The following is a 27479-nucleotide window of genomic DNA, read 5'->3' on the forward strand; positions in this document are numbered from 1 at the left end:
CAGAATGACGGGGTCTGAGTTTTCTTGTCAAGTGAGTCGCTGTGGACAAAATACTTGAAACTTGAACTTGATAAATATGACACGAGCCGTGACTTTTCAAGTGTTAAATACTTATAAAATATTTTACAAATTTACAAATGCCAATCAGTCGATTTATTCTCATAAAGAGCGATTTCGTGTCATGAGACAAAACAGGAAACAGTGATGTTACCTTCCCCGTTATCTTGCAATAATAAAAGGCAGACACTGTACAAATATGGCGTATAATATTTCACTGCAATAAAAATGTGTTAGAATTTCCAACATTTTTTTCTTCTGCGATTTCTAGTTTGAAGGGGGTCTGAGTTTTCTAGGTCTGAGGTCTAAGGTCTGAGTTTTCTAGACACCCGCTTGCTGACTCCATTTACCGTGTTTAAATAAAGTTGATTGATTGAGTACTGTATCTATCAAATGACGAAAAGTTTTTCTAGAGTGTTTCGCTCCATGCGCAACTCCTTTTTTGTTTGCCTTGATTTCAGATACGAAAAGAACCACTCCACACTGAGGTTGAAACCCATTAAACAGTTTAGGAGCATGTCGTCTACATTGGGTAAAGAAAATGTAAAAGTTCGCTAGGGATGAGGTCCTATAATTGTAGTTAGGTAGATAGATAGTTGTTAATGGCAATTATGTAGAAGCCAGTAATAAACTGTGTTTGGAAGGGCCACCGCGACAAAATAAAAGTACCGAAATAAATGACCCGGTGGGAGCAAAGACGTTTTTCTGGGCGAACTTGTTACGGTTAATCATATTTGGGCGAAAAGACTAACATAAAATATTTTGAGGGCGAACGTGTTATGGCTGATCAGTATTTGGCAAACAATCCGACATTCCTTCAAGTGAAACTAAACACAGTGACACCACTTTGCAGTTAATATACAGACTATATTTTCCTTCCTAAACTGCTATCTTAAATACAAAATAAACGCAAGACATCAGAATGTCTTGTTATTTCAAATATTACTTCTTCCATGTTCAGTTTGTCTTCTACATCGGTTTATTTGAACTTTGCCATTTTGTTGTTAATGGGATGAGCCTTGAATTTGTCGGACTTCCGGTAAGCAGCGATGGCAGGTAACTCCTGAGGAAAAGAAAAAATAATTTAGATTGTCAAACAGTTGCTTTGTAGAAAGTGCGCGCGGAATCACGCGGCGAAAGCACCAAAAGAGTGGATTCACGCGCGCAAACCTTTCCCCAGTCTCCCTAACCATTTCTTCCACGCTCTACACCTTTGGTTTGCGCACTCGTACCAACGCAAAACAAAAAATTCGACATTTTTACAGTCTAAAAAGCATTATTTGAAACCAACTCTTTTGAACAGTGTCACATATACCCATGAGTAATCTTTAGACACAAACATACCAATACAAATTATGCAAGTGATATATCGCAAGACTGAAGGGTTTAATCTAGAAATTGGCATAACAGATTTTAAGAGGAATGGTTTTTATTACAGAGGGGGAGGGTGGAGGGCGGATGGGGGATGGTCAAAATGTTTGACGTTTTCAAACCCAACTTTCATAAAGTAACTTGCTCCAACGGAGAAGTATTTCTTACGTTTGTCAAGCTCGTGTTTTCATATAATAGTTCAAACACGAGGAAGAGTGTTTCCTCCAATTTCCAAACACCGAGAAGTAGGTTGGAAAAACGAGACGCAGCCGAGTTTTTTTTAACCAACTTCGAGGTGTTTGGAAATAGGAGGAAACACTCTTTCGAGTGTTTGATATAGCTTCTCAAACTAGTATTGATAATTCTTGGAGAAATTCAAAGCAAAAGTTCACCAAATTTTATGACAGTTAAGATCACATTTCCAAACCTCCTTCACGGTAGTGATTTCCTTTGTTTTCTCTTCACGAATTATTAATGAGTTTGAGAAGAGAGGCTATAAACATTGCGTCCAGCCTTTACACGCGTTTCTCCAGGCCGGAAAGCGAGCTTTGTTTTACCACCCTCCCCCGCCCCCCCCCCCCCCCCCCAAAAAAAAAAAAAAAAAAAAAAACTAGACCAAACATGTACTAATTGCGCGCTGCACTTCAAGCATGTAGCACCGTGTTACCGTGTTAACGGACACAACTTTAGCTGTGCAATACTGCGTAAGACAGCTCCTTGCATCGTGTGCAAGTACACCCCCGAATTTGCTGTGAGTTTTGCACTCTATTTTTTTTATAAGAATGAGGCTGAACGTTCTTATATTTTTTTGCGATTTGAGGCTGAAAACGTTCTTAAGATTTTCTTAATTACATGGTGAGCCAGGAAACATATTAACGTGCATTGCCTTCTGAGATATGGTATCAAGAACTGCTGATTATGACAAACCGAGATGTGTGTCACCATTGTTAATGTTATACAAAACATGCCCTTAAGTATTTTGGTTAATTTACATTTCATACCTTGATTTTATATAAAGATTAGCAAAATAAAAACGTTGTTAATCAACTCTCAGTCTGAGGAATTTAGGTTAATCTCAGCCTCGACGTTCTTATAAAAAAGGTAAAAAAAAAAAAAACAGAGTGTGAAGTACTGTACAAAAAGTGATTTTGCGTCACGTTACTGGAACTAAATTAACAATTTTTACCTCAATCCGTGTCACGTATTGCTGAGGAAAAAGAAAGCCAAAAATAATTTAAATAATTAACATGAACCAAATTAATATTCTCCAACAGACAAGCTCAGTCAACCTCATTAACAACGCGGTATATAGGCGAATCCCTGTTTACACTTTTTGCCTCATTAACATATGCTTATCACTATCTGATGACGCTAATAAAATAAAAACTCTGAATATTGTAAGGGCATAACAGTTTCAGTTTTCCCTGAAAATTTGAGCCCAATACATCACATGGTTTCGGAGAAATTCTCTTCTAAAAACTCGAAATTTTACGGAGAATGTATGGCTCGTTAACTTTTTTGCCACCCAACAATTTCGCAGTTTTTGATGGCTGATATTTCCTTCAACAGTGCTTGCAAAGAGCTGAAAATTGCACAAATAGACCCAATGCAAAAATGACTTCCATTTTAATATTCTTTTGTCTACATTCAAATTGGCCTCAGTAGCCTCGTTCTTGAGTTCAAATATCAAAAGAATATTTTACCTTGGACGAGGCTAGTGAGGCTAATTTGAATAAAGACAAAAAATATTAAAATATCAGCCATTTTTGCATTGGGTGTATTGCTCAACTTCATCAACTCTTTCCACTTTTGCATTTAGTTCATATATACGGCCACGGCTTCTATGCTAATGAGGAAAAATGTAAACAATGACGTCAGCAAGGATTCGCCTACTCCCCACTCTAGAAACTACCGGGAGAATGTTGCGAGTGAGGGATTATGGGATCGTTTGGTTTTGCTCCTGATTGGTTGAGAGAATGGTGCAAACCTTGCTAACCAATCACAGAACGAAGTAAAGTAAAATCAAAGCAAACTCTGTGCAGCTTTCGTTAATTTCTTCACTTATTCCCAACAACACATCGAAGGACTTCCCCTTAACTAACTTCTGCTTACCTTTTCTTAATTACAACTTCATTTCACAGTTTTTGTTTTAAAATTATTTTAAGTCCGTGTAGCAAAACCGAAAACAACCGCGACTAACTCGTACGAGTTTTCCCGCGCTTGGCGCCGGTTACATGTATTTGCTTCGAATTCTGATTGGCCCATTCAGGGGCGCTGTTTGCGTCTGTCCTGGTTGGCCAGAGCGCAACAGCACAAGTGAGCGGTCACGTGAGCAGTATCGAGAGAGATCGTAACAGCCGATATTTCTCGCAAGTATCGAAATTTTTCAAGGAAACCGCAGAATCGATATGTCAAGTGTTTAATATCGATACCGGCTCACCCTTAGTATAAAGCCCTGATCAAACGGCGCATAATAGTCGATGATAGTTAATGATAGTCAAAATTAGTATATACCACACTAGCGCCTGTCATGCAGGCTAATACCACACAAGTGAATAGTACTTTTCGCGTCCGCTGATTGGATAGCTTCGGAGGTGATTAGCTCGGTAAATATTCACCTCCGAGCAGCCGAAGAGAAACAAGATGGCTTCCCGTTTCGCCACGGTTACTTAATAGAAAATTATTTCGATAAACGAGACGGCTATTAAAAAAAATACATAAATGGCAACAAAGTTTGGTTTGACGGCATTAAATGGTAAGTTATTTAATCTTTTCAACCTCATATTCTAAGGCGGAAAATGAAAATACAATCCCTTGTTTACGAAAACTGCCGAGCAGTATAAAAATTACAATGAAAATAAAAAATTGAAGAAATGACACTTTAGGAACTAAACGAGTGTCTCCCAAAGTTTTATTTGTCTGCAAAAAAGCGAGACGGAACTTCCTACAATAAGAAATCGCTTACCGCGTGGCGCGCGAGATTTTAAAATTTCATACCATTTGTCGGTATATTGTCAGAACTAAAACAATTTTTTGGTCCGCTAGTTATTCAGCTTGTGTGGTATATACTAAAACAATTATTAACCTCAGTGTCGGTGAAAGTGATGGATATTTACCTCCACTTCGGTGAATAATTGTTATCTATTATTAACTATCAAGCGGGTGGTCAAACGGCTCAAAGAAACTCGTGATAGCTGACGATAGTTTACCGTGAGCCTTTAGTGTCAGCCACTGCCGAGTGTCAACATCGCAAACGAAACTTCGCAGGGATGAATTTTTCGCGGCGAAAGAAAGCAGCTGCCTGCTTCGTTTTCCTTCAGTTGTTGGAAGAAGCAACTGAAAATTAATCTTGAGAGCGCTGGTGAATAAAACAGCTGACCGAAGAACTATCATCAACTATCATGCGCGTGGTCAAACGGGCAAAACTATCATCAACTATCATGAAGAATTTGAACACACTCAAAGTGAATGATAGATAAACAATAGCCTCCATTTGGCGCGAAAATATGCTCAGATATTTGTCCGCGGACATTATCTGTTCCGAGAAGCGAACAGTTTTCCGAGAGCGAAGCTCGTGGAAAACTGTGGGCATCGAGGAGCAGATAAGGTCCAAGGACAAATATCTGAGCATATTTTTAAAGTCAAATGGAGGCTATTGTGGTTATTATCCTTCAAATATCTTTCGCAACATGTAGCAACGAGCTTGAGTATTTGAACATTTCGTTTAAGAACAGTTTCATCAAAAACGTTTAGAGCGTATGATGTTTTCTGATATTGCTTTATCGACCAGCGGGTTTATCTCTCCTTCTGTCTCAAAAGCAAACCGTTCCCCCATCTTGACATTAATTTTAAATGCAATTTTGACGCGCCCTGAAGTTTTTGAAATTGGGGAATATCACTTGGGGAATATCATCGGATATTCCCCAGTTTTAGCTGGGGTATATTCGGTCAAGTGAGGCGTTTAGACCAATCGCGCGCGAGCGAAAATGTTTGATGGATTATAATTGATGATAGCGCATGATAGTTGGTGGTCAAAGGAGCGCGTGCGCTTTAACTATCATTGACTATTATGCGCCGTTTGACCAGGGCTTAAAGCAATTACAAAGAAATAGAACGCACCTTAAGATTGCTATGAAGCTCTAATAAAGATGCCTCGAAAATACGATGCTGATCCAGCGCCTCAAACAGAATGAAGTCCACAAACGAAATCTGTCGTGAAACAAACACGAAAAAAAAGAAACACTCAAGACCGTACCCTAGATGTTACATGCAACATTGCAGTGTTCCGAGTATATTTTTATCGTGTACTCTGTTTCTTTATCAGTGTTTCTTCATACGAAATTTGTTCAAACTCTACTTTGAGAGAGGTGACAGCCCAAGGGGTACTCCGGATTTCAAGTGACGGGGATGATCGAATGGGGGCAAAGATCAAAACCCCCAAAAAATCCCTAGGGCTTCCAGGAAAACCCAAAAATATCCCTGGACCAAAACTTAACCCCCAAAAATCCCATGCCGAATTCATTCATTCATCATCTGCTAGTCATTCTAACAACACTCGAGACACCCAAGAACATCTTCTGTTCGGGCAACAATAACATTATGCAGAATGACAACGCGGCCGGGACACGCGGGCACAGTACCACGAATCTTCTTGTTTTGAATACCCAAACAAATCCCTACTTAAATCAAGCCACCCAAAAAAATACTTGCCAAATTTTCCTACCCAAAGAAATCCCGGAATCGAAAATTTCAAACCCCAAAAAATCCTTCGATCATCCCCGTCACTTGAAAGCCGGAGTACCCCCCCCCCCCCCCCCCCTGGGGGTGAAAGCTTTAACGTAACAAGTTATATTGGCACATTATGACACGTACATGCATTGTTACAAGACTTTTAAAAGGAGGAGGGAGACAATTTTTTTAACAAATTATATTTTTTTGTTAAGTCCAAAACCTATTGTGCCGGGAAAAGTGTCATTTAGCGTTGTGTGACTTTTGTTTTTCTTGGGATTTCGTGACTGAAAAAATGTCTTTGACACTTTAAGGACTTTAAGAACTAATCAATCGAGTTTTGACAGTTTTTAACAAGTTTTGGCTGAGAGATAGGCCTTTTTTACAAGTCCTAAAAAAGATCTGGAAATACTGGTGACAAAATTATTGGCTGCCATTGACTAACGTTTGCAAACTAGAAGCTATGATCATCACAGTTGTCGCACTGAGTGAATTCCTTAGGGATGATTCGTGGCAACATACATGTAGCTTCTCTTTTTTGCCCTGCCACAAAAAATGCCAGTACTATACCTTGTCTCCTGCTATAAATTTTCTGTCTCCCAGAAAGTCCGATAATCGTTGAAAGGTACTTTTAACGTCCTTTATATAGTCTGCTTTCAGCTTTTCCTGGAAGGAAGGCAAACAAATACAGTAAACGTTGTTAAAAGTGAATGAGCGCTTTTAAACACCTACAAACGCGCGCCACATGTGAGGTCTTGGGCATTGGTGAGGGGAGGGGAGGATAGTAGTCTCTTGGAGGAACAGCTACCATCCTGGACATTTTGTCACCACAGGGGCAAACAAAGACATCGTTCTATTCTCATTTCTAAACTAAACACTTTTGGTGTCAGAGGCACCTCTCATACGTGGTTTGCACCTTATTTGGATATTATTGCAAACAAAAACGTTCCATAAATGGTTCTCTCTCACACAGCCAATGGCTAACTTGTGGTATTCCTCAATTTACAAATCTAGGTCCTCCTGTCTTTCTGTACTTTACATATAAGCAATATAAGTAACTTACAAACTCTGGGTTGTAACACACACCAGTAAACTTCTTACGAAAATCCATGAGCTGTGGACAGTGAGAAGAATATCAATATATATAAATAAGATATCAAATAGGGCATGTTTAAACAGAACAATCTGCTTTTAACATCAAGTGCAAATGAATGCTATTGTTTATGTAATAAGGGTAATTAAGGTACTGGTTAAGTTGCACTCAAGTCTAAGCACAGGCAGCCCAAGTTTGTGTCACTAGCGAGCGTGTAATAATTAATTACTAGTGGGATTATGACCTTTTGGTGCAAGTGGTATTGGGTTACAGGCACCCATTGAGAATTTAAACATGTTATAAGAAATCACTGTCATTCCCTTCATAAGACAGTCGAAATCCGAGTGTGCTGCCTTGATTCCGTCTTATGAAGGGAATGACAGTGATTTCAAAGAACGCCCCCAATAGCCCCCAAACGCACAAGAAAACACCAGAGGTGAGACAGTTTTATTCATTTTATTGAATGAAAGTTAAAATTTAGCATCATTTAAGCGTCAGAATTGACTGTACTTTATTTCCCATACAAATTAGTCTTATAACGCGTTTAAATTCTCAACAGCTGCCTGTAACCCAATACTACTGCTTGCGCTCAAAGGTCATCGTCCCACTAGTAATTAATATTTATTACACGCTCTCTAGTGACGTGAACTTGGGCTGCCTGTGGTCTAAGTGGCCCACACGGCCAGATCAGCTAAAACTGGTTTCTGTTGCATGAAACAGCTAGGAGTATTGCTACAGTCCCCCCTGGATGGGATGCTAGTCCATTGTAAAGTTACCCCCAACATTATGTTCAGGGAGACATTTACACAGCGGGATAAAGAGAGACTGTCACAATAATGTGCATGAGCAAACTTTCAGCTTGTCTATGGAGACAACATGGCCATTAAGAGGCCAACCTAGGCTCAAACTGCCAACTCTCCAATTTTCTAACTATCCAATCAAACTGTAAATTAAGGTATAGCAATTAATGTGTTGTTTCAGAAAATATCTATACATGTACCCCTCTCATTAGATGGAGAACAGAAAGGTTTTTTAAACAAACCTGATTTTCCACAATATCCACCCTTACTTTCTCCTCTTCCGTGGAGCCACCTTAAAAATTGATAACAAAAAAAAATATGCCATAAGTCAACTTAACTTTATTAACTAACTAAAGTAACAACACAAAACATTGTATTAACAGTTTTATAAATTTCATGCACACTTACACAAGTCATTCAATCTTGCAATATGACGCAATATCTGCAGAAAATGGTAATAAATATTTATACTTATTAGCATTATTAATCAATTAAGGCTGTAATTGTATGCACCAAAAGAGCAAATGGACCTAGAGAAGATGGGCAGAAGACAATCATTTACTTACTTACTTAATCAATTAATTAATTAATTAATTAATACAGTTGCACATGTATTAAACAGTTGTACGTGTATAACACAAGTACAGTGCAGAGCCAATATTTTACTCATTTACCTGTATTTCTTTTTCTGACATGATTCTCACATTGCTGCCATATTACCATCATTACTTAATACATTCAACACCCATTTTCGGGTTCCAAAAGAGATGTTTTTAAGACAAGGGAAATTTGAATACTGTAGTTCATAGCCAATTATAGTCCCAAGACAAAAAATACCTGTAAAAACACTCACCGCATTACTTTGAGTAATCTTTACATCACCGACAATATAATAGGGAAGCTTGAATATAGAATCAAATCATAGAATTACTTCAGATGGATGGCCTGATTTCTATTTTGGTAATAGGCAGAGTGTGTGGGCTTATCAGAAAGAATTAAAACCAGGAAGAACTAAAAGTAAAAAATTTCATCCAAGCCCAAATCAAAATACCATAATTTTGTGATGGAGAAAACACTTTATTCCAGAAGCAGGATCAAGGAATAACAAAATTATAGAACCTTATCAAATAAAAAATAAATAAATAAATAAATAAATAAATCACTTTATTTAAGTGACAAATGTACAATATTTAGCATGCAGAGCACAAATTGGATCACTCGATCTCCAGATCAAATTGGAATTTGGGAATTTTTTTTTTTTTTTTGAGTAGAGGGGAAACCCGGAGAACCCTGAGAAAAATCTCTGAGAGTAGGGATGAGAACCAACAACAAACTCAACCCACATACGATGCTGAGTCCAGGAATTGAACCCAGGACACATTGGTGGGAGGTAAGCGCTCTCACCACTGCGCCATCCCTGCTGGACCCAGTACTATTAGTAGTTTTATTACTCGTCATAATTTTTATTACTTCCAAAAAAATTGGCATCTCAGAAAATTTCCATGCATCAAGGAATTTTGAGTGCCCTTCTAGATGAGGGGAGGAAAGGCAGTAGGGACATTTCTGGAACTGTACAATATGAACTGTGCAAGGCTGTGAGAAGGGGGCAAATTTGGCACAAATTACTGAAGGGGAACTAAGGTGGAAGAGAATTGGTTTATTTTGAGAAAATAGAAAACGGGAGAAGATTGAGAGAAGCTGGCTTTGTTTCAAGCAAATCTCAACAAAACTTCACTAATTTGCTATAAATTATTATATTGAAAATACACGCAGTTTCCATTTACTGTGCCTTTATATGTCATGAGGACTCTGAAGTTCAAAATTCAACCAACCATTACACTTTTCACTGCTATCAATCCCTACTAACAGTGGACCGCAGAGAAAACAAAAAAGATTGGCTCAATGGGGTGAAAGGTCATGTTCGTACCCTGTGATTAGCGGATGTCAATCAACTTTGATGGTTTATTATTTTTGTGGCCAGTCGGTTTTTGCCATAGCTACGATTGACATCATGCAGTAAAACAGATAAATATCAATTAGTAAGGGTTGAAGTTCAGAGTTCTTATGTTATTGAAAGGTGCAGTAATTTACCTGTACGTGTTTAAAATGTCACGCCAACCATGAATTGTGTAGCCTGAGTATCAGGCCTTCCTAAGGGGAGTGGGGAAGGGGAGGGGGAGGGGGAGGGGAAGGGGGAGAAGAGGAAAGGAAGGCCTGACACAAAACTTTTCAGAAGTTTGTGTCGAACGTCCGAATTTTGGACGTTGGCGCTGATTGGACGAAACACAAAAGGTTACGTCACACCATGATAGACTAAACAATGCAACTGTCGCATGTTTTGTATTTTGATATCAAAGGTCATTTCTGTCATTTCTGGGTTACGAGTGCTGCGTTTATCGCCTGCTGAGCAACCGTCGATCGTTCTTATACACGTTGAGGCATTTTATTTGGGTTTGGTACGTTTGGCTTGTTTCAGTACGTCTGGTGACAGTACAGCCTCTCAAGTTAGGATTTGAACTGTTTAATAATCTTTGTCCCGCCGCCTATTTGTTTTCGTAGCTGAGATCTTGTGTTTCTTATCACGGCTATTTGTCTTTTGATTAGTTGCGGCAGCGTTTTTGTCATCACGTCTTGCCATCCTGAACTGTGAGGTTTGTATTTTCCTCCTGTAATGAAGCTGTATTTAGGCGCGAATTTTTGTCAGTGGTGCTCAACAGAAAATATCTTGTTTGGGGTCAGTCTTTTGCAATGGAGCTGTCTGTGTAACTTCAATTCATATCTCTCACAGCGGTCATCGCTGACATGACAGTTGCACGAACGGAAGTTATTTGGATTGGCTACTATTTACCGCGAAGCGTCATGCTCATCGAGGGGGCGGAATACTCGGCTCAATGCTTTTGTGTCAGGCTTTTCTTCCCTTTTCTCCTTTCTCTCTCCTCTCTTCCCCCTCCCCCCCCCCCCCCCCCCGAAAAGCCTGATACTCAGGCTATGAATTGTGCACCTGATGATACAATCACATTAATGTATAATACTTACATTGGGAAAATCCAGTCCCAAAGTGTACTTGACTGAAAACCAACAGTCTCTACTGTAATCAGGAGCTAAAATATAAGTGAAATGAAACATAATGCTGAATAATTTGGAACACCGGCTTTTAATAATTTATGCAGACAGGCACATTAAATTAACTGTCTGGGTATTTGAAGCCAAGTAGGAGCTGGCCATTTTTTGAGCAGGACGTTACACATAGATCAAAATCGATTATCGGAAAGCTGGTCGATAAGTCAATAGTACTTGATATTTGTCGATAATCGTCCATCAATTAGTTTAATTTGTCGACAGAAGAAGTTTTAATATGTCACGTTGCACAAAGTTTTCTTACCATCTCCGCATTCGTAACGCTCATCTTTAAACTCTATTCCAGTGTAATGAAGCAAAAGACGAATCGGTTCGGCAAGCTGTTCGAAGAAACATGAACACTGATTAATTTTAACTTTAAACAGCAAGCCGGCAAATCAGACATGAATAAAACTTAATTAGCTAGTTTTAAATTCAGTCGTCTATAGCCACGTGGAAAACTAGGCGAACGAACGTTAAAAAACAGCAACTAAACCTCAGAATAGAACAGCTTACCCCGCGAATATCCCAGTAGCCAAGTACTGGAGCCATTCTATCTGGTCTGTGGAGACGAAAGCACAGAATTACTTGAAAGACTTTCCAGAAACTCGAACACACATCGATCGACACTTCGAAGAAGCTGAGCATCGACTGGGTACCAGGTCAAGACGAGACTCAGCCCACTGCCCCGCCCCCACCCCACCCCCCAGACGCAAACGTTTTGCTGTTTTTCTCAACTTTTTAACTTTTTTCCGGTCAACTTTTACCAGTAAAGCGACTTATGCTCGGAGAAATGTAAAGTACTGTCAATTTAAACTTTTAGAAGTTCACTCGAATATAATTTCCACACTGTTGATGTTGGTTCCTTTGCTAGACCGACCGGTCATTTTATACATTGTTCGTACCATTACAAGCTATTACATTTTTCTTTTTTGTTGGGGGAAACATATAAATTAACCCGCCGCGAATAGCAACAGCTACCTGCAAGTTAGTGTATTACTTTTCGTTATTTCGTTATTTTTATTTGTTGTTTGTTTTGTTATTTGTTTAATAGAAACAAAATCGAACAGCTTACCTCTCGAATATCCCAGTAACGAAGGATTGGAACCATTGCTTCAAGGCGAAAATTAAGAAGTTATTTAATGAAATTTCTGATGGCAAACGTCCCGAGCGAAGCTGTTCTTGGCATCGACCAGGTTCCAGGGCTAGTCGTCCTCGAGCCTTTCCTGGATCCTACCACCAACAAAGAAGAGCTTTTTGCTAAACAAAATGTACGAACTCGCTGCAAGAGTCTCCCTTTGGTCACTGTTTATGTTGTTGTTATTTTTGTTCCTTTGTTCGTCGATGTTTGTTGAAATGGAAATGGATGCTTTGCCCTGGTTAGTCATCGACATTTCTTCCTGTTGTCACGCACTGTCTTGCGTTGCTAGACTTTCTCAAAGTCGCTCGCTCGCTTCTCATTGAATGGACCTGGCGCGCTCGAGCTCTGACGATCGCGCTTCGCGCTCTCTAAGCTCGACTTGTAAGCAAGTCTATTGCGTTGCGTGACGAGCGATTTACGACGCCTGATTATACCAAGATTGTTGCTTAAAAACCGTACTAAATAGTAAGGGGAATCGATCATTTTAGGCGCCAATGTTTCTGACTACTACTGAAATATGCTAAACAAAAAGAAATGTTTAAATTTTCCAACTGCCTATATCTTAAGACAGGATTCAGTATTTGAGGAATTAACCAAACTTAATATAGCGCAGCTCCAGCTAAATTATTTTTTATTAAACGTCGTTGAGAAAGACTCTTGCTAGCAAAATCGCGTGATCTGCAATATTGCTTTGGGCTTACCCATCTAGCCAAAATTTCTGGTACAACCAGGTTACAATGACACGGGTGGATGAATCGAAAATCTTCCAGAACAAATTAAATGGCCTACCTTTGGAGATAATTACTGTTCATTTGCACAAAAATTTCCTGCTTCGTCCCCGGTGTCACACAAGCTTTTCAACCAATGAGATTGAAAGTTTGCAACTGGAAACGAGGCGCTTCGCGGGATTGGATTTACACGGAAAATTGCCGGACTATTACAAATCAAAAATTTTGGCTCAATGTAATTACCCCGAGTCTCTCACCTCGCTATCTGGTTGAGTACCGAGAAGAGCCTGTAGTTGATGTTGTCCTGATATTATCCACACAAAGAAACCTTCCTTGAGTTTCCACGTGACCAGTACACGAATTTTGCACTTATAGCCATGATGAGTGCACATGCAAAGTCTACTTCATATTTTGATGCTTCGAGTAAGGAGACGAAAAGGCCCTGCAATGTATATCGACAGGAGGTCATCAACGATACATGAAAGGCTCCTCTCTTTGTTGGCTTGAATTAACGGTCTTGAAAAAGCACTAGCCAATGCTTTATTCTTTAACATAACTTCTGTTTTAGCTTCGCTTTCAAAGCTCACGTTGGGAGGGTGTTTTCATGGGGATCCAACAAAAACATCAAAGCAAAATAATTCAGATGCCGTTTCCTGCATTTCCACATCAATTTAATGCCTCTTAAAAGACAAATTAGTGCAAGCTAACGCACTTTGTTCTGTAAAGATTCTTAAGCTGAAAATCTAACCTGCCGAAAATTTCAGGGATCGGAATGTCATCGGGAAACCATGTGATCTGCTATATTGCCAGGGGGTACAATCCATTCAACCAAAATTCCGATTAAACCGGTTTAAATGGAACAAGTACGTTGCTCCTTTGCTGAAAAACCTTCAGTTGGTGTCACCCAAGTTTACACGCGCTCAGAGGTCCTGCGAGAATTCTCGATCCTTGTATTACCAATGTCATGGCTAATTAGTATTTGGGCGAACTGACTGACAATCCTTCGAGTGAGACTAAAACCAGCGAAAGTTTTTGAAGTATTAAAATGACCCATAGGAAGAGACTTTTCTATGGGCGAATTTGTCATGGCTAAACAGTATTTGGGCGAACTGACTAACCTTCCTTTATATGAGACTAAAACCAGCGACTCCTTTTGAAGGAAATGACACAGAAGGAAGGATTATGTAAACGAATTTGTTGGCTTATCAGTATTTCGGCGAACTGACTGACATTCCTTAAGTGAGACTAAAAACAGTGACATCACTTTGTAGTTAATTAAAAAACAGCCTATATTTTCCTTACTAAACTGCTACCTAAAATACAAATTCAAAGCAAGACATAAGAATGTCTTGTTTGTTAAATACTACTTCTTCCATTACATGTTCAGTTTGACTTCTACATGGGTTTATTTGAACTTTGCCATTTTGTTGTTAATGGGATGAGCCTTGAATTTGTCGGACTTCCGGTAAGCAGCGATGGCAGGTAGCTCCTAAGGAAAGGAAAAATCATTTAGACTTCAAAACAGTTGCTTTGTAGAAAGCACGCGCGACATCACGTGGCGAAAGCACCAAAAGAGTGGATGCACGCGCGCGAGCCTCTTCCCAGTCTCCCTCTTCATTCCTCCCACACTCCAGACCTTTCGTTCGCGCATTCGCGCATTCACACCAACGCTATAGAGTGTTTTCACATGACGTCACGGCGGCCATGTTGGTGTCCCAAAACAAAGAAATGGCGGCCATGTTGGTGTCCCAAACTAAACCTCTGGGAATTGAACCCTATTTTTATGCAAATACTTTCTTTTGTTTCAGTAAACCAATATGGCCGGTAGTCACGTGAATGAAAACACTCTATTGCAAGGCGCTAACGTTTATTCTAGAACCTGGCATGACAGGTTTTAGAGGACTAGTTTTTATCCTGTGAGGTGGGGGGGACCAGCTGTTCGACATTCTCAAATACAACTTTCACAAAGCGAGATTAAAAACGTTGAGTCCTGCCTTGGCTTACGTTTTTTCAGGCTGAAAAGCGAGTTCTGTTCTACCATCCCCAAACCACTAGATCATAAGTGATTACCCAAACAAATTGCGCGCAGCACTTCAAGGTTAACAAATGACATGATGGTAGCTGTGTGCAATACTACGTAAGACGGTTTCTTGAAACTTTGTGCATGTACACTCCTAATTTTGTAAAGAGCGTTATTGCAGACATACTGTACACATAACAACTACTGTACATAAAGTGAAATTGAATCGTGTTACGGGAACTAAGAGTTTTTACCTCAATCCGGGTTAAGAATTCCTGGGAAAAAAGCACAAAAATTAACATAAGCCAAATTCATGTTTTCTGACGGACAAGTTAAGCAGGTTAAGGTGATTCCATTGAATTGCATTGCGCATCCTTGCTGCGCATAATTTTTCGCGTCATTTGGCGCGCGCACGAGCGCGCGCACGCAGAACATTACGGGATTTCCTTGAGGTTAAGCTCGGCAGGAAAATAAATGGTCCTTTTCTTCTAAACGAGCACGGTGACCCCCATTTTTTAATGCATCAATTTAAATGTCATACGGTTGACCACTATATATCGCGATTTAAAGAAAAGTTTAATACTCTACTTTGAGATATTTTTATTTGAATGCTTTAAAAAGCACGTATTTAGGTAGTGCTGCTTACGTGCACACGCAGCAAAATCTTTAATTTCTTTCATAATCTTAATTGCAATTCAATGAAAATAGTTTGTTGTGTAAGATTAAAGTAAATTTTGTTGAACTGCTTCGATATTTTAATGCGAGAAATTAATTTTTCTAGAAATGATAGTTCCCTTTTCTGATTACTAGCGTTCCTAACATAAACCTCGTGGGTCATCTATTTACTATAATAGCCATCCAGGTTGCACAAAAACGAGCACGGTGACCCCCATTTTTTATTGCATTTTTGTAATGCTCATAACATAGTCATGAACTGGACCAAGTCTTAGACAATTTTAAATACTCCTTCTTTTTCAGCGGAATCACCTTAAGCCAACCTTGTTAACACTACTGTCTGTTGGCCACTAGTTTAAAAGGAGCTTTCATCAATTTCTTCACTTATTTTCATCCACGTATCATAGGAGTTCCCCAATGCTAAATAATTTTTGCTTTATACACAGGGCGCAGAGGAGTCAAATTTGTTGTAAATGAGCGGCTGAATTTTTCGGCGCAAATTCAACGTAATCTTTCAACAGACGCGTAATAAGATCCCATGACGCTTTGTTAGATCAAGTTCTCGTATTTAAATCAACAAAATCGGTTTGCGCCTGAGAATTTAGCCGCTCATTTACAGCAAATTTGACTCCTCTGCGCCCTGTGCTTTATACCTTCGCGCTACAACTACATTTGAAAGTTTGTATCTCTTTCAGTCCGTAGCAACGGCTGAATGACAACGCTATATAACAGTGATTACCATGTGTTACATTGCAGTTTACTCTCAGAGATTTTCTTACACGTTTGACTACAATTACCTTCGGATGAGTTAATTTTGCCGCGACAATAACGCAGTTTTCATTCAGTGTCTAAAGTAATTTAATGTTCGTATTGGTTTTGCTTTTCTATGCTCTGTGATTAATTAGCAAAATTCGCGTCACTTTCTCAGCCAATGAGAAACAAAACCAAAACCAATCGTGACTTGCTCGCACGTGTTTTCCCGCAATTGACGCGGGCTACACGAATTCACATCGAGTTTTGATTGGTTCATTCCGATATTTGCGTTTCTTGTGATTAGCCAACCTCCCACGCAGAAGAAGGGTAATAAGACTCCCTTAGAAACGACTGCGTGGGAGGCTAGTGATTGGGTAGAATAATTACTTTGGTGTTAGTGGTACTACACTCAATTGAAACAAAACAAACAAACACCCATTAACAAATAAAGCACACCTTAAGATTGCTATGAGGTTCTAACAAAGATGCCTCAAAAATCCGATGCTGGTCGAGCAACTCAAACAATATGAAGTCCACAAATGAAATCTGTCATAAAACAAACACAAATAATAAGAGACAGACAAAACACAATGCGCTATATTTAAATACAAGATTGTTCTGAGCAGTTTTTCGTCGTGTGCTCTATGTTATCAATTTTTCTTCATACGAAATTTGTTTAGAATTTACTTTATATAATTAGGCGGGAGGGAACATTGGGAGAAGAGCCTCTTAAAGACACTTCTTCTAGGTCGAGCTGCGCTGTCCTTGGTAGTTGGGCATCTCGTTCTAGCTGATCAATATACGTCAAAGCTGGGCGATCTCTAGACCTCCGGTGTGCTGGGTCCCAAAACAGCAGTGTGATGCAACCTCGTTGTTGCTTCACAGATGTAACCACTAAACTTAAGGACGGTGCTACTTTTGTTACTACGCACAGGTTCTGCACATTGGAGCTACTCGGGTTTCCTATGGGTTGTGCCCACTAATACAGGAATATTTTTGCGCAGTTTAAAACTATGCAGAGAAAGTAGAAAAGAAAATTGGGGGCAACCATGCATTTTTCAGATATAATAACAAAAGCTTCAGTTTGTAAAAAAAAAAAAAAGAAAGCCATACGTTGCTTTGATTTTTTTCTAGAATAATTATTGCTTAATTATCTCTAAAAAAATTGCCCCGCTACCCCCAATTTTCTTTCTGAAATCCAGCAGCATGAACAAAAATCTGCTTTTTCCGCATAGTCATAAACTGTGCAAAAATTCTTCTGTATTAGGAGGCACCGTCCTTAAGTCTATGTTCCCTCTTCGTACAGTGCTTCGTTGGTTATGTGATCACGCCTGGAAACTTTTAAGCGCTTATGAAGCCTTGCCTTTAATCCTTCCACAATATACAGGTATCAGAACCATACCTTGTCTCCTGTTACAAATTTTCTGTCTCCTAAAAAGTCCGAAAATTGTTGAATGGTTCGCTTAATATCCTTTATGTAGTTTTCCTTTAGGTTTTCCTGTCAGGAAGGAGAACATTAATACAACAAAAGTTGTTGATAGTGAAAAAGATCTTAAAATGCTACTAATCATGTCAGGTCTTGGGCAATGGTAAGGAAGCGGGGGGCGAGGGAGGGGAGGGTGGGGGAGGGGGGGGGGGGTGAGCAGCCTCTTGAAAGGCTGTGTACTAAGGAACAGTTCCCATCCTGGCCATTTTGTAGAAGGACGGTGGCCGCACATTCACTGCGGTCAAAGGCCATAAATTAAGCAAAGTCCGTGTATACTTTGAGCGCTCAAAGATGATAAACTTAATTGTGAGTGTAAGTTTACTGAATCATTTTACGATTTACTAAAAAAGTTTCAAGTCTTTTTTTGAAGTGAAGACATGATATGAAGACTGATTCAAACAAAAAAGAAGACAGAGCACCGACCAGTCCTCCACATAATTCACTTCGAAAAAAGACGAAACCTTTTTAGTATATCTTAAAATGATTTAGCAAATTCACAAAAAAAAAAACTTACAATCTTTGAACGTTCAAAGCAAAAGATCCATCTTCAGCGGACTATTCTTATTTTTTTACAATGTATGTTTAACTGCGAAAAGACCCCACAATGGGAAGGTATTAAACTAAAAGCCACTCACACTCATCTGTAATTTCCAGGGCACAAAAAGCCAAGGTCACCTATCTAAAACAAAACTGGAGCGTACAATAATCACAGCGGTCACTCGTGCAGTCCTGAATCTCTGGAAACGAATGTTTGATTATCAACGAAAGGTAAATTGGCCACCGTAAAGAGACTCGAGTGCTGCGTTTCAAGGGTTAGTCCTGAGCTCAGTCAGCACTGGAATCTCTTTACGGTGGCCAGATTACCTTTAATTATGAACTCTGTTGATAAACCAAACATTCCCTTCTACTCCCCACAGACGCAGCACCACAGTTTCTTTAGGAACTAACGCCGTTATACATATCGTTGTACGTAGAAAAAAACTTCATAGCTAATCTCAAACTTCTGCCGTTATTGCGAACCAAATCTTCACTTTGCTTGAGTGTTGAAGGCGTAATCTTTAATGTATTTCTGTATACTGTTGTTGTATGTATGTATGTATGAATGAATGAATGAATGAATGAATGAATGAATGAATGAATGAATGAATGAATGAATGAATGAATGAATGAATGAATGAATGAATGAATGAATGAATGAATGAATGAATGAATGAATGAATGAATGAATGAATGAATGAATGAATGAATGAATGAATGAATGAATGAAGTTATTTATATCAATCAACAGTAGAGTGATTTCATTTGTGTCGAAAGCAACTTCACATTTGCTATGGTTTTGCTGTACTGTACTGTACTCTGTGAATGGTTAACAAAACTCGCCCAACATTTCGGCTCAAGCAGTAAGAAACAAAACCAAAACTAATTGCGACTTGCTTGTACACGTTTTCCTGTGCTTGAAGCAAGCCACATGTATTTACCTCAAGTTCTGATTGATTCATTGCACGGTTTGCACCCGTTGATTGAGTCAGAGTAATTAGTCTGGATTTGGCTTTACACCACTCAATTGAAAACACTCTAATCTCAATACATTCAGTCACACTTACAAAATCTGGGTTGTAACACACTCCAATAAACTTGTTACGCAAATCCATAAGCTGTGGAAAGTCAGGGGAACACAAAATAATGTACATATCAAAAAAGACATGTTTAAACAGAACAACATACAGTAGCATCGATTGTAAATTTGTAAAGCCATATTTTAGCCTAACTGGCCCACATGGTCATGGAGCTTAGCCAGGTTTCTGCAGCGTGAAGCAACTAGCAGTATTGGTACCCCCCCCCCCCCCACCCCTGGATGGGATGCTAGCTAGTGGATCGCAGGGTTACCCTCAGCAGTATGTTGCTGGTGGCCATTTATACACCTGGGTGAAGAGAGACAATGTGGAGCAAAGTTTCTTGTTTAAGGAAATAGTATTAGGGAACTTAAGCAACAACCACGGCAACGCCAACGGAAACATCACTTGAAAAACGTTTTATTTTATTTGAGTTATTTCAACTCATTCAACTTCTACAGAGAAGATGAACTACCCAGGAACCAAATTGGTAGGCGTGGCATTTAAGTTATGAAAGAAAATTAACAATTGAAGGGGTGCGTGCCCTAAGCGACTTTTGATGTAAGGTCAAATTCTCCTTTTGTTTCACAAGTGAATACAATGAAATTTGGAAGGAGAATCCAGCATTTTATCAGAAGTCACTTATGGCTTTTTTCCAGGCACCCCTTTAATTCACCATTGTGTGCTCACATTCTCCACAAAACCTTGAATTTGGTCATAATTTCACGTTGTTGTTTTGCAGAGAACAGCAAAGAAATGTACCAAAGTTTAAAACGCATGTTCAGAACGATTGTTTTTGCTCATTAAACCTATCGCTTTGCGGCATTGTCGAACACCATCGCCGTCGTTCTTCCTTAATGTTCAATTCCCTATTGAAATGAAGGGTCAACCTAGCCTCACCACACCGACCCTCTGATCAAAAGTCTAACATGTTAAACCATTACACAACCGTGCCTCCACTATAAAGGCATAGCAATTTTGTATTGTTCAAGAAAATATCCGTGCCCCTGTACCCCTCCCAATGGCAGACAGAAATGTGCGTCCTTTGAACAAACCTGATTTTCAACAATATCCACCCGCACTTTCTCCTCTTCAGTGGAGCCACCTTAAAAATTGATAACATGAAACAATCCACCATAAGTTAACTTAACTTTACTAACTAAAGTAACAACAAAAAAACACTGTATTACCGTAACAGTTAAAAAACTTTTTTCACACTTACACAAGTCATTCAACCTTGCAATGTGACGCAATATCTGCAAAGTTAATTTATTGTTACAGAGAGTGGTAATAAATTAATGTATGTGTAGTTATCAGTACAGCAGAAACCAATTAACACTAATACAACCACCTTCAGACTGTGAAAACGTGGGCGTAATAACAGGGTGGTCAGTTTAACGAGGTTGTAAACCTAGGGAAATGACTGGACTTTTAATTTGTTTGGGGCACAAAATAGTGGTCGTAGTTCGAGGTGGTCACAAGGTGGGGTCCTACTATACATGTATGGTAAGTGAAGTATGCATGTACATTCAACAAAAGGACAATTTGTCCTCGGGAAAAATGGGTGGAACCTGCAATCAATTAATCCAGGAGAAGAAATGTACCACAATAAGCATGATTGTATATAACTTGACTTACACAAGTGTACTGTAAAGCCAATATGGTTTTGCTCATTTATAAAATCTGATTTGCTTTCTGACATGATTCTCATTACCCCTACCATCATAACGGGGTACCTAAATCATAACTTGGTCAACATTTGGTCAATTGCAGTGAAGTTTTGTCAGCAAACTTGGCTTGGAAAGATCTTTGTATTTGAATGGGAATGAAAGAAAAAATACCGTAGCAGGTATCCCCTGGTATCTATGGTGTGGTTTACCACCCCTAGAATGTTTTAAATTTTTTTAATTTTAATTAATGCATTTAAGGATTCTGACATATCTCAGGTGGTTCTATACATTAAAAGCCGCAAATTAAGCGACGGCTTGGAGGTAGGCATATTATTGTGACATAATTATATCAATCAGTGAAATTTTGTAGTTTTTAATTTTTATGTTTCAAAACCATTTATATCCAAATACTCAACCTGACTTCCTTCAGTTATCTTGCATGATACATATGAGAAATGAATTTCACTGATCAAGACCTTTTATAATTATGGTACATGTACATCGCACATGCAGAGCATTGTGTTTTTCTCTGCTATTTTGGAATTAAAATTGGGTAGGTTGGAAAGGGTCAAAACCTAATACATTCCTCTATCATAATTTCTGGGGCTAAAAACTGTTTTTAAAACATGGAAAATTAAATATTGCATTTTAAACTTCATAGATAATACAAGACAAAAAACACATGTGAAAACTTACTGCGTTACTCTGAGTAATCTTGACATCTCCATCAATATAATAGGGAAGCTTGAATATAGAATCAAATGAAAGAATTAGTTGGATCATGGTCTGGTTTGCAACAAAGTTTGGAAGAATGGGTGGGGCTTATTAGAAATCAAGGAAGACTTAAAACTTGAAATTCCATGCAAGACCAAATCAAAGTTTTCTTTTAGCCTAATGCCCACCTCTTTGTATCCCCCCAATCTTCCTCTGCTTTTAAAACATCCGAGATGACAGCGGGCTTAATAGCACTTAACCAAAATAATACGTCTGCATCATGCAGGCTAATTATTAAAATGTTGAAATGCTTGTAGCCATGATGTGCACTAATTGATGGTGCAATCACATATATCAATTAATTATAAAATTAATTTATTTATTAATTAAAATGCACTTACATTGGGAAAATCCAGTCCAAGAGTGTACTTGACTGAAAGCCAACGGTCTGCATTGTAATCAGGAGCTAAAATATAAATCAAATGAAACAGTTAAGCGTGAGTCGACTGGTATCCTGCCAATATAGACCATTGACCGTCAATCAATAATCTTTGTCAGTGGAAAAATTTAGTAAAGTTTCAGTGGATAGTTGGTATCTGTGGCAAGGAGTCGCATACACGTGGCATGTCGGGCATTACTTGATCGAGTTTCGATCAAGTAATGCCCAATATATTGATCACTTGTCAGTAGGGGGTCAATCAAGTAGCAACGTTTATTGGATGTTCATTGATTGAAGGCAATCTTGTATCCAGAGTCTTCAGGCTCTTTGGCCAGCAGTTGGTTGCCAGAAGAGTCTCCTGGCAACCAACTGCTGGCCAAAGAGTCTGAGGACTCTGGGTACAAGATTGGATTGAAGGTGGCTAAGTGTTGGTGGGCTAGTGGTCGACTCTCACTCAACTACCAACTGATACAGGACCAACAGGTGACCAATATGCCAGGGTAGTTGACTGAAAAGCTACAGTACCGTATTTACTCGAATAAGCGCCGCCCCTGAATAAGCGCTGCCCTCAATTAAGCGCCGCACATGGAGCGGAATGGATAATAAGCGCCGCCTTCGAATAAGCGCCGCAGCTCAGGTGCGGTGCTTATTTGAGTATTTCCATAAGATGATAAAAATACACCGTAATTGCTGCAATGCGGTTCTAAGCTAGCAATGGGAATTTATTTTCATCAATAGTGATGTTTTTCAGTTCGAAGTGAGTATATCTTGATGCTCTTTCATTCAGTTCTTTCTTCAAAATGTTCGCGTTCTTCAGTTCTTGCGTGAAGGCTGTAAACTTCGCCGGTACGACAGGCCCAACCTCCCTCTTTCTCTTCCTGGTAACTGTTGCAGTAAGGAGATTGTCAGCGTTTGCTTGTACAATTAAAATGTTTTGGCTTTGTGGTATGAGCCTTTAATAAGCACCGCCCTCGAATAAGCGCTGCACAGGAGACATTCGAGTAAATACGGTACTGATGATATCACAGTCAATGCATCAGCTGACATCAGTGGAGGCTCGACCTATATACCAGTGGGCTAGCAGTTAACTCATATTCAATAGCTGACTGGCATATCAGTCATGTGTCGGTCAAGTATCGATTGAGTAACAATCGACATATCAACTAATGTATCAGTTGATATGTCAGTTCAGGCACCCTATACTATACCTGATCCCATAGATCTGAATAATCAGATACCTGCCAACTCTCACTCATTATGCATGAGTCTCACGCCTGCGAAGTTAAGACAATTTCTCATGCCTGGCTCACAAATCCAGAAGAGCGACTGTTGTTCTTTAACACATGATTAATAACAAAAATTCAGAATTCAGTTTCTCCCCAAAAATCACGGGACTTAATGTTGACTTTGCATTTGAGTCCTAACTGTATCACAACACTCCTGCTTCAGTTTGCATTTTGATTTCAAATGTCTACAATCCGTTCGAATCGAAAGTGTTCAAAGGTCATCGGAACATTTTCAGACACTTTATCAACATTTGGAAGTCTTCAGAAATTCGCCAGAAATCAATTTGGAAGTCAGGCTGGGACGTTTTTGGAAATTCCAGTCATGACAAGATGAAAATCTCATACATTTGACTCAGAAAAAGCTGGCAGGGCCAGGTATATAATCATGCATGACGATCATCACCAAATTAAAATAGTATCCAGAAATCCTAAGTTTTTGGAATAAAACAAAATAACAGCATTTTGGACAAGTATGACAATTTTTTATACCATGTTTTAAGTCACAAAATTTTCCTTACTCATTTTCCAATATCGATCGATTGTAAACTGACATCAATTTAATTATCAATTGATATCAAATTGTATATTTACGCGGGATGCCCTGAGGGGCATACCGTGTCTTAAAACGGGTCGATTTCTCTTTTTTCTTCATCGTAGCTACAAATCTGTACATTAATTTATTCATTAAACTCTCCCCTCTCCTACTCGGGATGTATTGTTCTGATTGTCTTAACAAAAGGAGGCCAATCAAAATCCATTCTTGTCGCTTATATCGCGAGGGAGGAGACTCACTCACCCCTACCTGTGTGACGTCAAAGCATCATTTGATTTATTCATTTATTACACCCATTTTGAAATCACTGGTGATCCTTGCAATCTGATTGGCTCTTAACAGTGCGATTTATTCCCAAATTGCACCATTTTTTGCTCTAAATCACATCCTTTCTTTAGCCCATCAAAATGGAAATGAGGTAAGAAAAATAGAATATTAATATTGACAATGATACTCTGTGATTTCAAAATACTAGAGGTGTAATAAAGTGATAATTGAACTTTGTGTCGCGCAATTTTGGTCTGAAATCATACTTGTGATTTCAAATCAAACTCGCGCTGCGCGCTCGTTCGATTTTGAAATCACGCGTATTATTTCAGACCAAATTGCAATTCCACTCAGTTCAATTACCATTATTAATCTTGGATTAAATTTGTGGCGCCATATTGTTAACAATAAGCTTATGTTGTGGACTCAAGTGTGCCGTTTTCAAAAAGAAATTTCACCATTTTGAAATTAACAAATCGACGGCAGTTTTCTATGGTCTATACTCTTATAGACCATAAAATGACGTCAAAAATGTTCAAAACTCAAGTGGAACCACGAGCCGCAGGCGAGTGGTTTCACTGCCAAGTTTTGGACATTTTATGGCGTCATTTTATGGTCTATAAGAGTATAGACCATTGAAAACTGCCGTCGATTTGTTCTTTACAATAACATGGAAAAAGTACGAGCGGAATTGACTATTTTTTTCGTTGAGAAAGCGCGCGCGTTACATCTGACGTCATTTTTATTGTCTGTACTCTTATAGACAATAGCTACGAGCCAATCAGCGCGCGGGAATTTGGACAGTTATTGTAAAAAGGTAAATCGAAAGAATAACCTCTAAGAAGCACTCGACATTTAAAAAGGTGGAAATTGGAGAGTTCCTGGCGAAGGAATCGTGCTTTGTTTGACAGTTTTAGACCACGATGGGAGACTAAAAAAAAGTCATTGAGAGGCTTACGTTATCGTAATGGAATTTCCGAATCTTCCGGTGAAACCCCGAGTAGCTTAATACATGGGAAACAACGTAACGCGATCGTCGTGACTCAAACTATTCCATTAGCAAGGATAGCTTTATAAATATGCGAAGCATACAGTTGGAAAAAATGCATCTCACGTAAATGCCAGTATAGGCATCTTGTTTATACAATGTATAAATTGTCGATTTCATGCGTGGATTTGACCAACCGCGAAAATAATTCATCAGCTACCTTTATCAGTAGATGGCAGAAGCTTCGTGAATTTTCTGACGAATTAGCGGCATATGGCAGGTCCACACTCTTGCACAAAGCATGTAAGCTTCAGCCTTATAATACGCTTAAATAAACGCGGAAATGTTGCCCCCAAGATCGAGTACAGCTGTGAAATTGGATTTGTTGAATGCTAAACTCGCATGTGGTCATGCATGCAATAAGCTTAAGACTTAATTATAGCTTTTAAACCAAAATGCACAAAGTTATTCTTACCATCCCCAATTTCGTAACGCTCATCTTTGAAATCTATTCCAGTGTAATGAAGCAAAAGACGAATCGGTTCTGCAAGCTGTCAAAAGAACCATCAACACTGATTACGCAATTAATAATTCTGCAGCCTGGCCACGTGGAAAATCGAATAACTGTTGAAAAAGTGCAACTGAACCTCTAAATAGAACAGCATACCCCGCGGATGTCCCAGTACGCCAGGATTGGTGCCATTGTGTCAGTATCTGCTTTGTGGAGAAAACACAAAACTCCAAGCACTCACAAACTGAACACGCTTCGATCCAAAGAGGATTCCAAGATATGAGCATCGACTGGGTTCCACCAGGTCTAGACGAGCCTGACCCCTGTCCGGTCCGACCCGTACAACCCCCACCCCTACCCCCGGCCCCAGACACAAAATAATAACCCGTTTGTAGTTTTCGCGATGGCCAAATTTTCTCAACTCTTTAACTTTATTTTCTGTTAATTTTTACCAGCAGAGCGACCTATGTACAGAGAAACGTCGGATTTTGTTGCCGTGAAAAGGAAAGTAATGTCAATTTTTTTTAAACTTTCCGATAGTCCCTTCCAATGGTTTTTTCCCCGTTGTTGCTTGCTTACGCTTATACTTAGCATGCTATCGGTTCGGTTGGTATCAGGTATCAGCGTACGAAGTTGGAGAACACCCTTAACGGATGGGGAGGGGGAGAGACAAGGAGAACTCCTCCTCCCTCCTCCCCCCCCCCCCCCCCCCTCCCAGCCTCACTTGGCTCGTCACGCAATCTTTCCTCCCCAAAAGAGCGTCTGCGAGGGAGGCCACCCACCCCCACCTCCCTTTTGTTCTTTTCTTTCTCTCTCCTGTGCTGCAATGCAGAACAATTTGCTGTTAGCACACGGAACTAAATGAACTTTTTTTATTTCATTTCATTTTAATATTTCTCCAATCCAATTGTATTAATAAATGTTATATATTTACTGACGGTGTCTCCTAATACAGAGGTATCAGTTGCGCCGCTTATGACTGTGCGGGAGAAGCAGATCTTAGCAACGGCCATTGGAATCCAAAAAGAAAATTGGGGATAACCCCGTATTTTTCAGGCATAATTAAGCAACAACAATTGCAAAAGGCATGCAAAAATTACAGAGAGATTTAGGGCTCATCTTTCAAGAGTCATCTTGACTATTATCAAGAGAACTTGATAAGTTTATTAACGCGGTTATTTAAATAGGCTAGAGCTGAAAACTAACAGACTATGATCTGAGATGGTTAAACAATTACTTTAGCGCAAGTTGAATCAGTTTGCACGTTCAGTTCTCGTTTGAGTTTGCGTATGAATACCATCTCATAAATTAGGCAATCAAATTTGTTGGTGTACTTCGCAAGCACGTGCAACTGTTCTAAAAAACGCTGTGACATCCAGTCATTATGTTGAGGATGGGAGTGTTTGCAAATATATAAATGGAAGACAGCTTTCTTTTGTGTCCGTCTACGTGCTCATGCAGGTGCCCAC

General features: G+C 39.3%; 2 protein-coding genes and 1 long non-coding RNA gene across 8 annotated transcripts in view; 1 reads left to right on the top strand and 2 right to left on the bottom strand.

Moving 5' to 3' along the window:
• Positions 1–903: 903 nt before the first annotated feature.
• On the bottom strand, positions 904–26289 carry LOC146466297 (glutathione S-transferase Mu 4-like). 4 transcript variants are annotated; one of them, XR_014868054.1, is made up of 12 exons: positions 26167–26289; positions 25975–26050; positions 22368–22432; positions 21949–21996; positions 20805–20838; positions 20638–20687; positions 19574–19624; positions 17886–17981; positions 16940–17029; positions 15310–15330; positions 14349–14524; positions 904–948 (listed from the first exon to the last, which is right to left on the bottom strand). XR_014868054.1 is itself a non-coding variant. In XM_085127485.1 (11 exons), exons 1-11 carry the CDS (start codon positions 26200–26202, stop codon positions 14441–14443), a joined length of 651 nt encoding a protein of 216 aa, XP_084983611.1. In that variant the 5' UTR covers positions 26203–26289; the 3' UTR covers positions 14308–14440. The 4 variants fall into 4 exon arrangements, 3 of the variants coding, with proteins under 3 accessions (XP_084983611.1, XP_084983612.1, XP_084983613.1); XM_085127485.1 differs by lacking the exon at positions 904–948 and having other exon boundaries at positions 14308–14524; XM_085127486.1 differs by lacking the exon at positions 904–948 and having other exon boundaries at positions 14308–14524; positions 26147–26277.
• LOC146466298 (glutathione S-transferase Mu 4-like) lies at positions 955–14228 on the bottom strand. Of its 3 annotated transcripts, none has more exons than XM_085127490.1 (11): positions 11683–11833; positions 11432–11507; positions 11086–11150; positions 8903–8950; positions 8458–8491; positions 8292–8341; positions 7220–7270; positions 6727–6822; positions 5548–5637; positions 2615–2635; positions 955–1120 (listed from the first exon to the last, which is right to left on the bottom strand). In XM_085127490.1, exons 1-11 carry the CDS (start codon positions 11812–11814, stop codon positions 1037–1039), a joined length of 747 nt encoding a protein of 248 aa, XP_084983616.1. In that variant the 5' UTR covers positions 11815–11833; the 3' UTR covers positions 955–1036. The 3 variants fall into 3 exon arrangements, with proteins under 3 accessions (XP_084983616.1, XP_084983615.1, XP_084983614.1); XM_085127489.1 differs by lacking the exon at positions 955–1120 and adding an exon at positions 13293–14228 and having other exon boundaries at positions 2117–2635; positions 11683–11728; XM_085127488.1 differs by lacking the exons at positions 955–1120; positions 8903–8950 and having other exon boundaries at positions 2117–2635.
• Positions 24998–27479, top strand: part of LOC146466299 (uncharacterized) — a 246582-nt gene continuing 244100 nt past the window's right edge. The window contains exon 1 of the long non-coding RNA XR_014868060.1: positions 24998–25328. This is a non-coding gene — a long non-coding RNA (uncharacterized LOC146466299). The remainder of the gene's footprint in view (positions 25329–27479) is intronic.

Source organism: Pavona decussata, unplaced genomic scaffold (assembly GCF_977016875.1).
Source record: "Pavona decussata unplaced genomic scaffold, jaPavDecu1.1 SCAFFOLD_145, whole genome shotgun sequence".
Classification (NCBI taxonomy): domain Eukaryota; kingdom Metazoa; phylum Cnidaria; class Anthozoa; order Scleractinia; family Agariciidae; genus Pavona; species Pavona decussata.

Bases quoted from the DNA above. Each gene is read 5' to 3' on its own strand.
- LOC146466298 (XM_085127490.1), bottom strand. From the start codon at position 11,814: ATGCTCAGCTTCTTCGAAGTGTCGATCGATGTGTGTTCGAGTTTCTGG. The intron at 7,271-8,291 runs GTTTGTTTAAAA...CACTGTCCACAG, and splicing joins TGGATATTGTGGAAAATCAG to CTCATGGATTTTCGTAAGAA. The intron at 6,823-7,219 runs GTAAGTTACTTA...CCTTCCTTCCAG, and splicing joins TGTGTTACAACCCAGAGTTT to GAAAAGCTGAAAGCAGACTA.
- LOC146466297 (XM_085127485.1), bottom strand. From the start codon at position 26,202: ATGGCACCAATCCTGGCGTACTGGGACATCCGCGGG. The intron at 20,839-21,948 runs GTAAGTTTTCAC...TTAACTTTGCAG, and splicing joins AGATTACTCAGAGTAACGCA to ATATTGCGTCACATTGCAAG. The intron at 15,331-16,939 runs GTGTGCTTTATT...CTTTTTTCCCAG, and splicing joins AACCTCATAGCAATCTTAAG to GAATTCTTAACCCGGATTGA.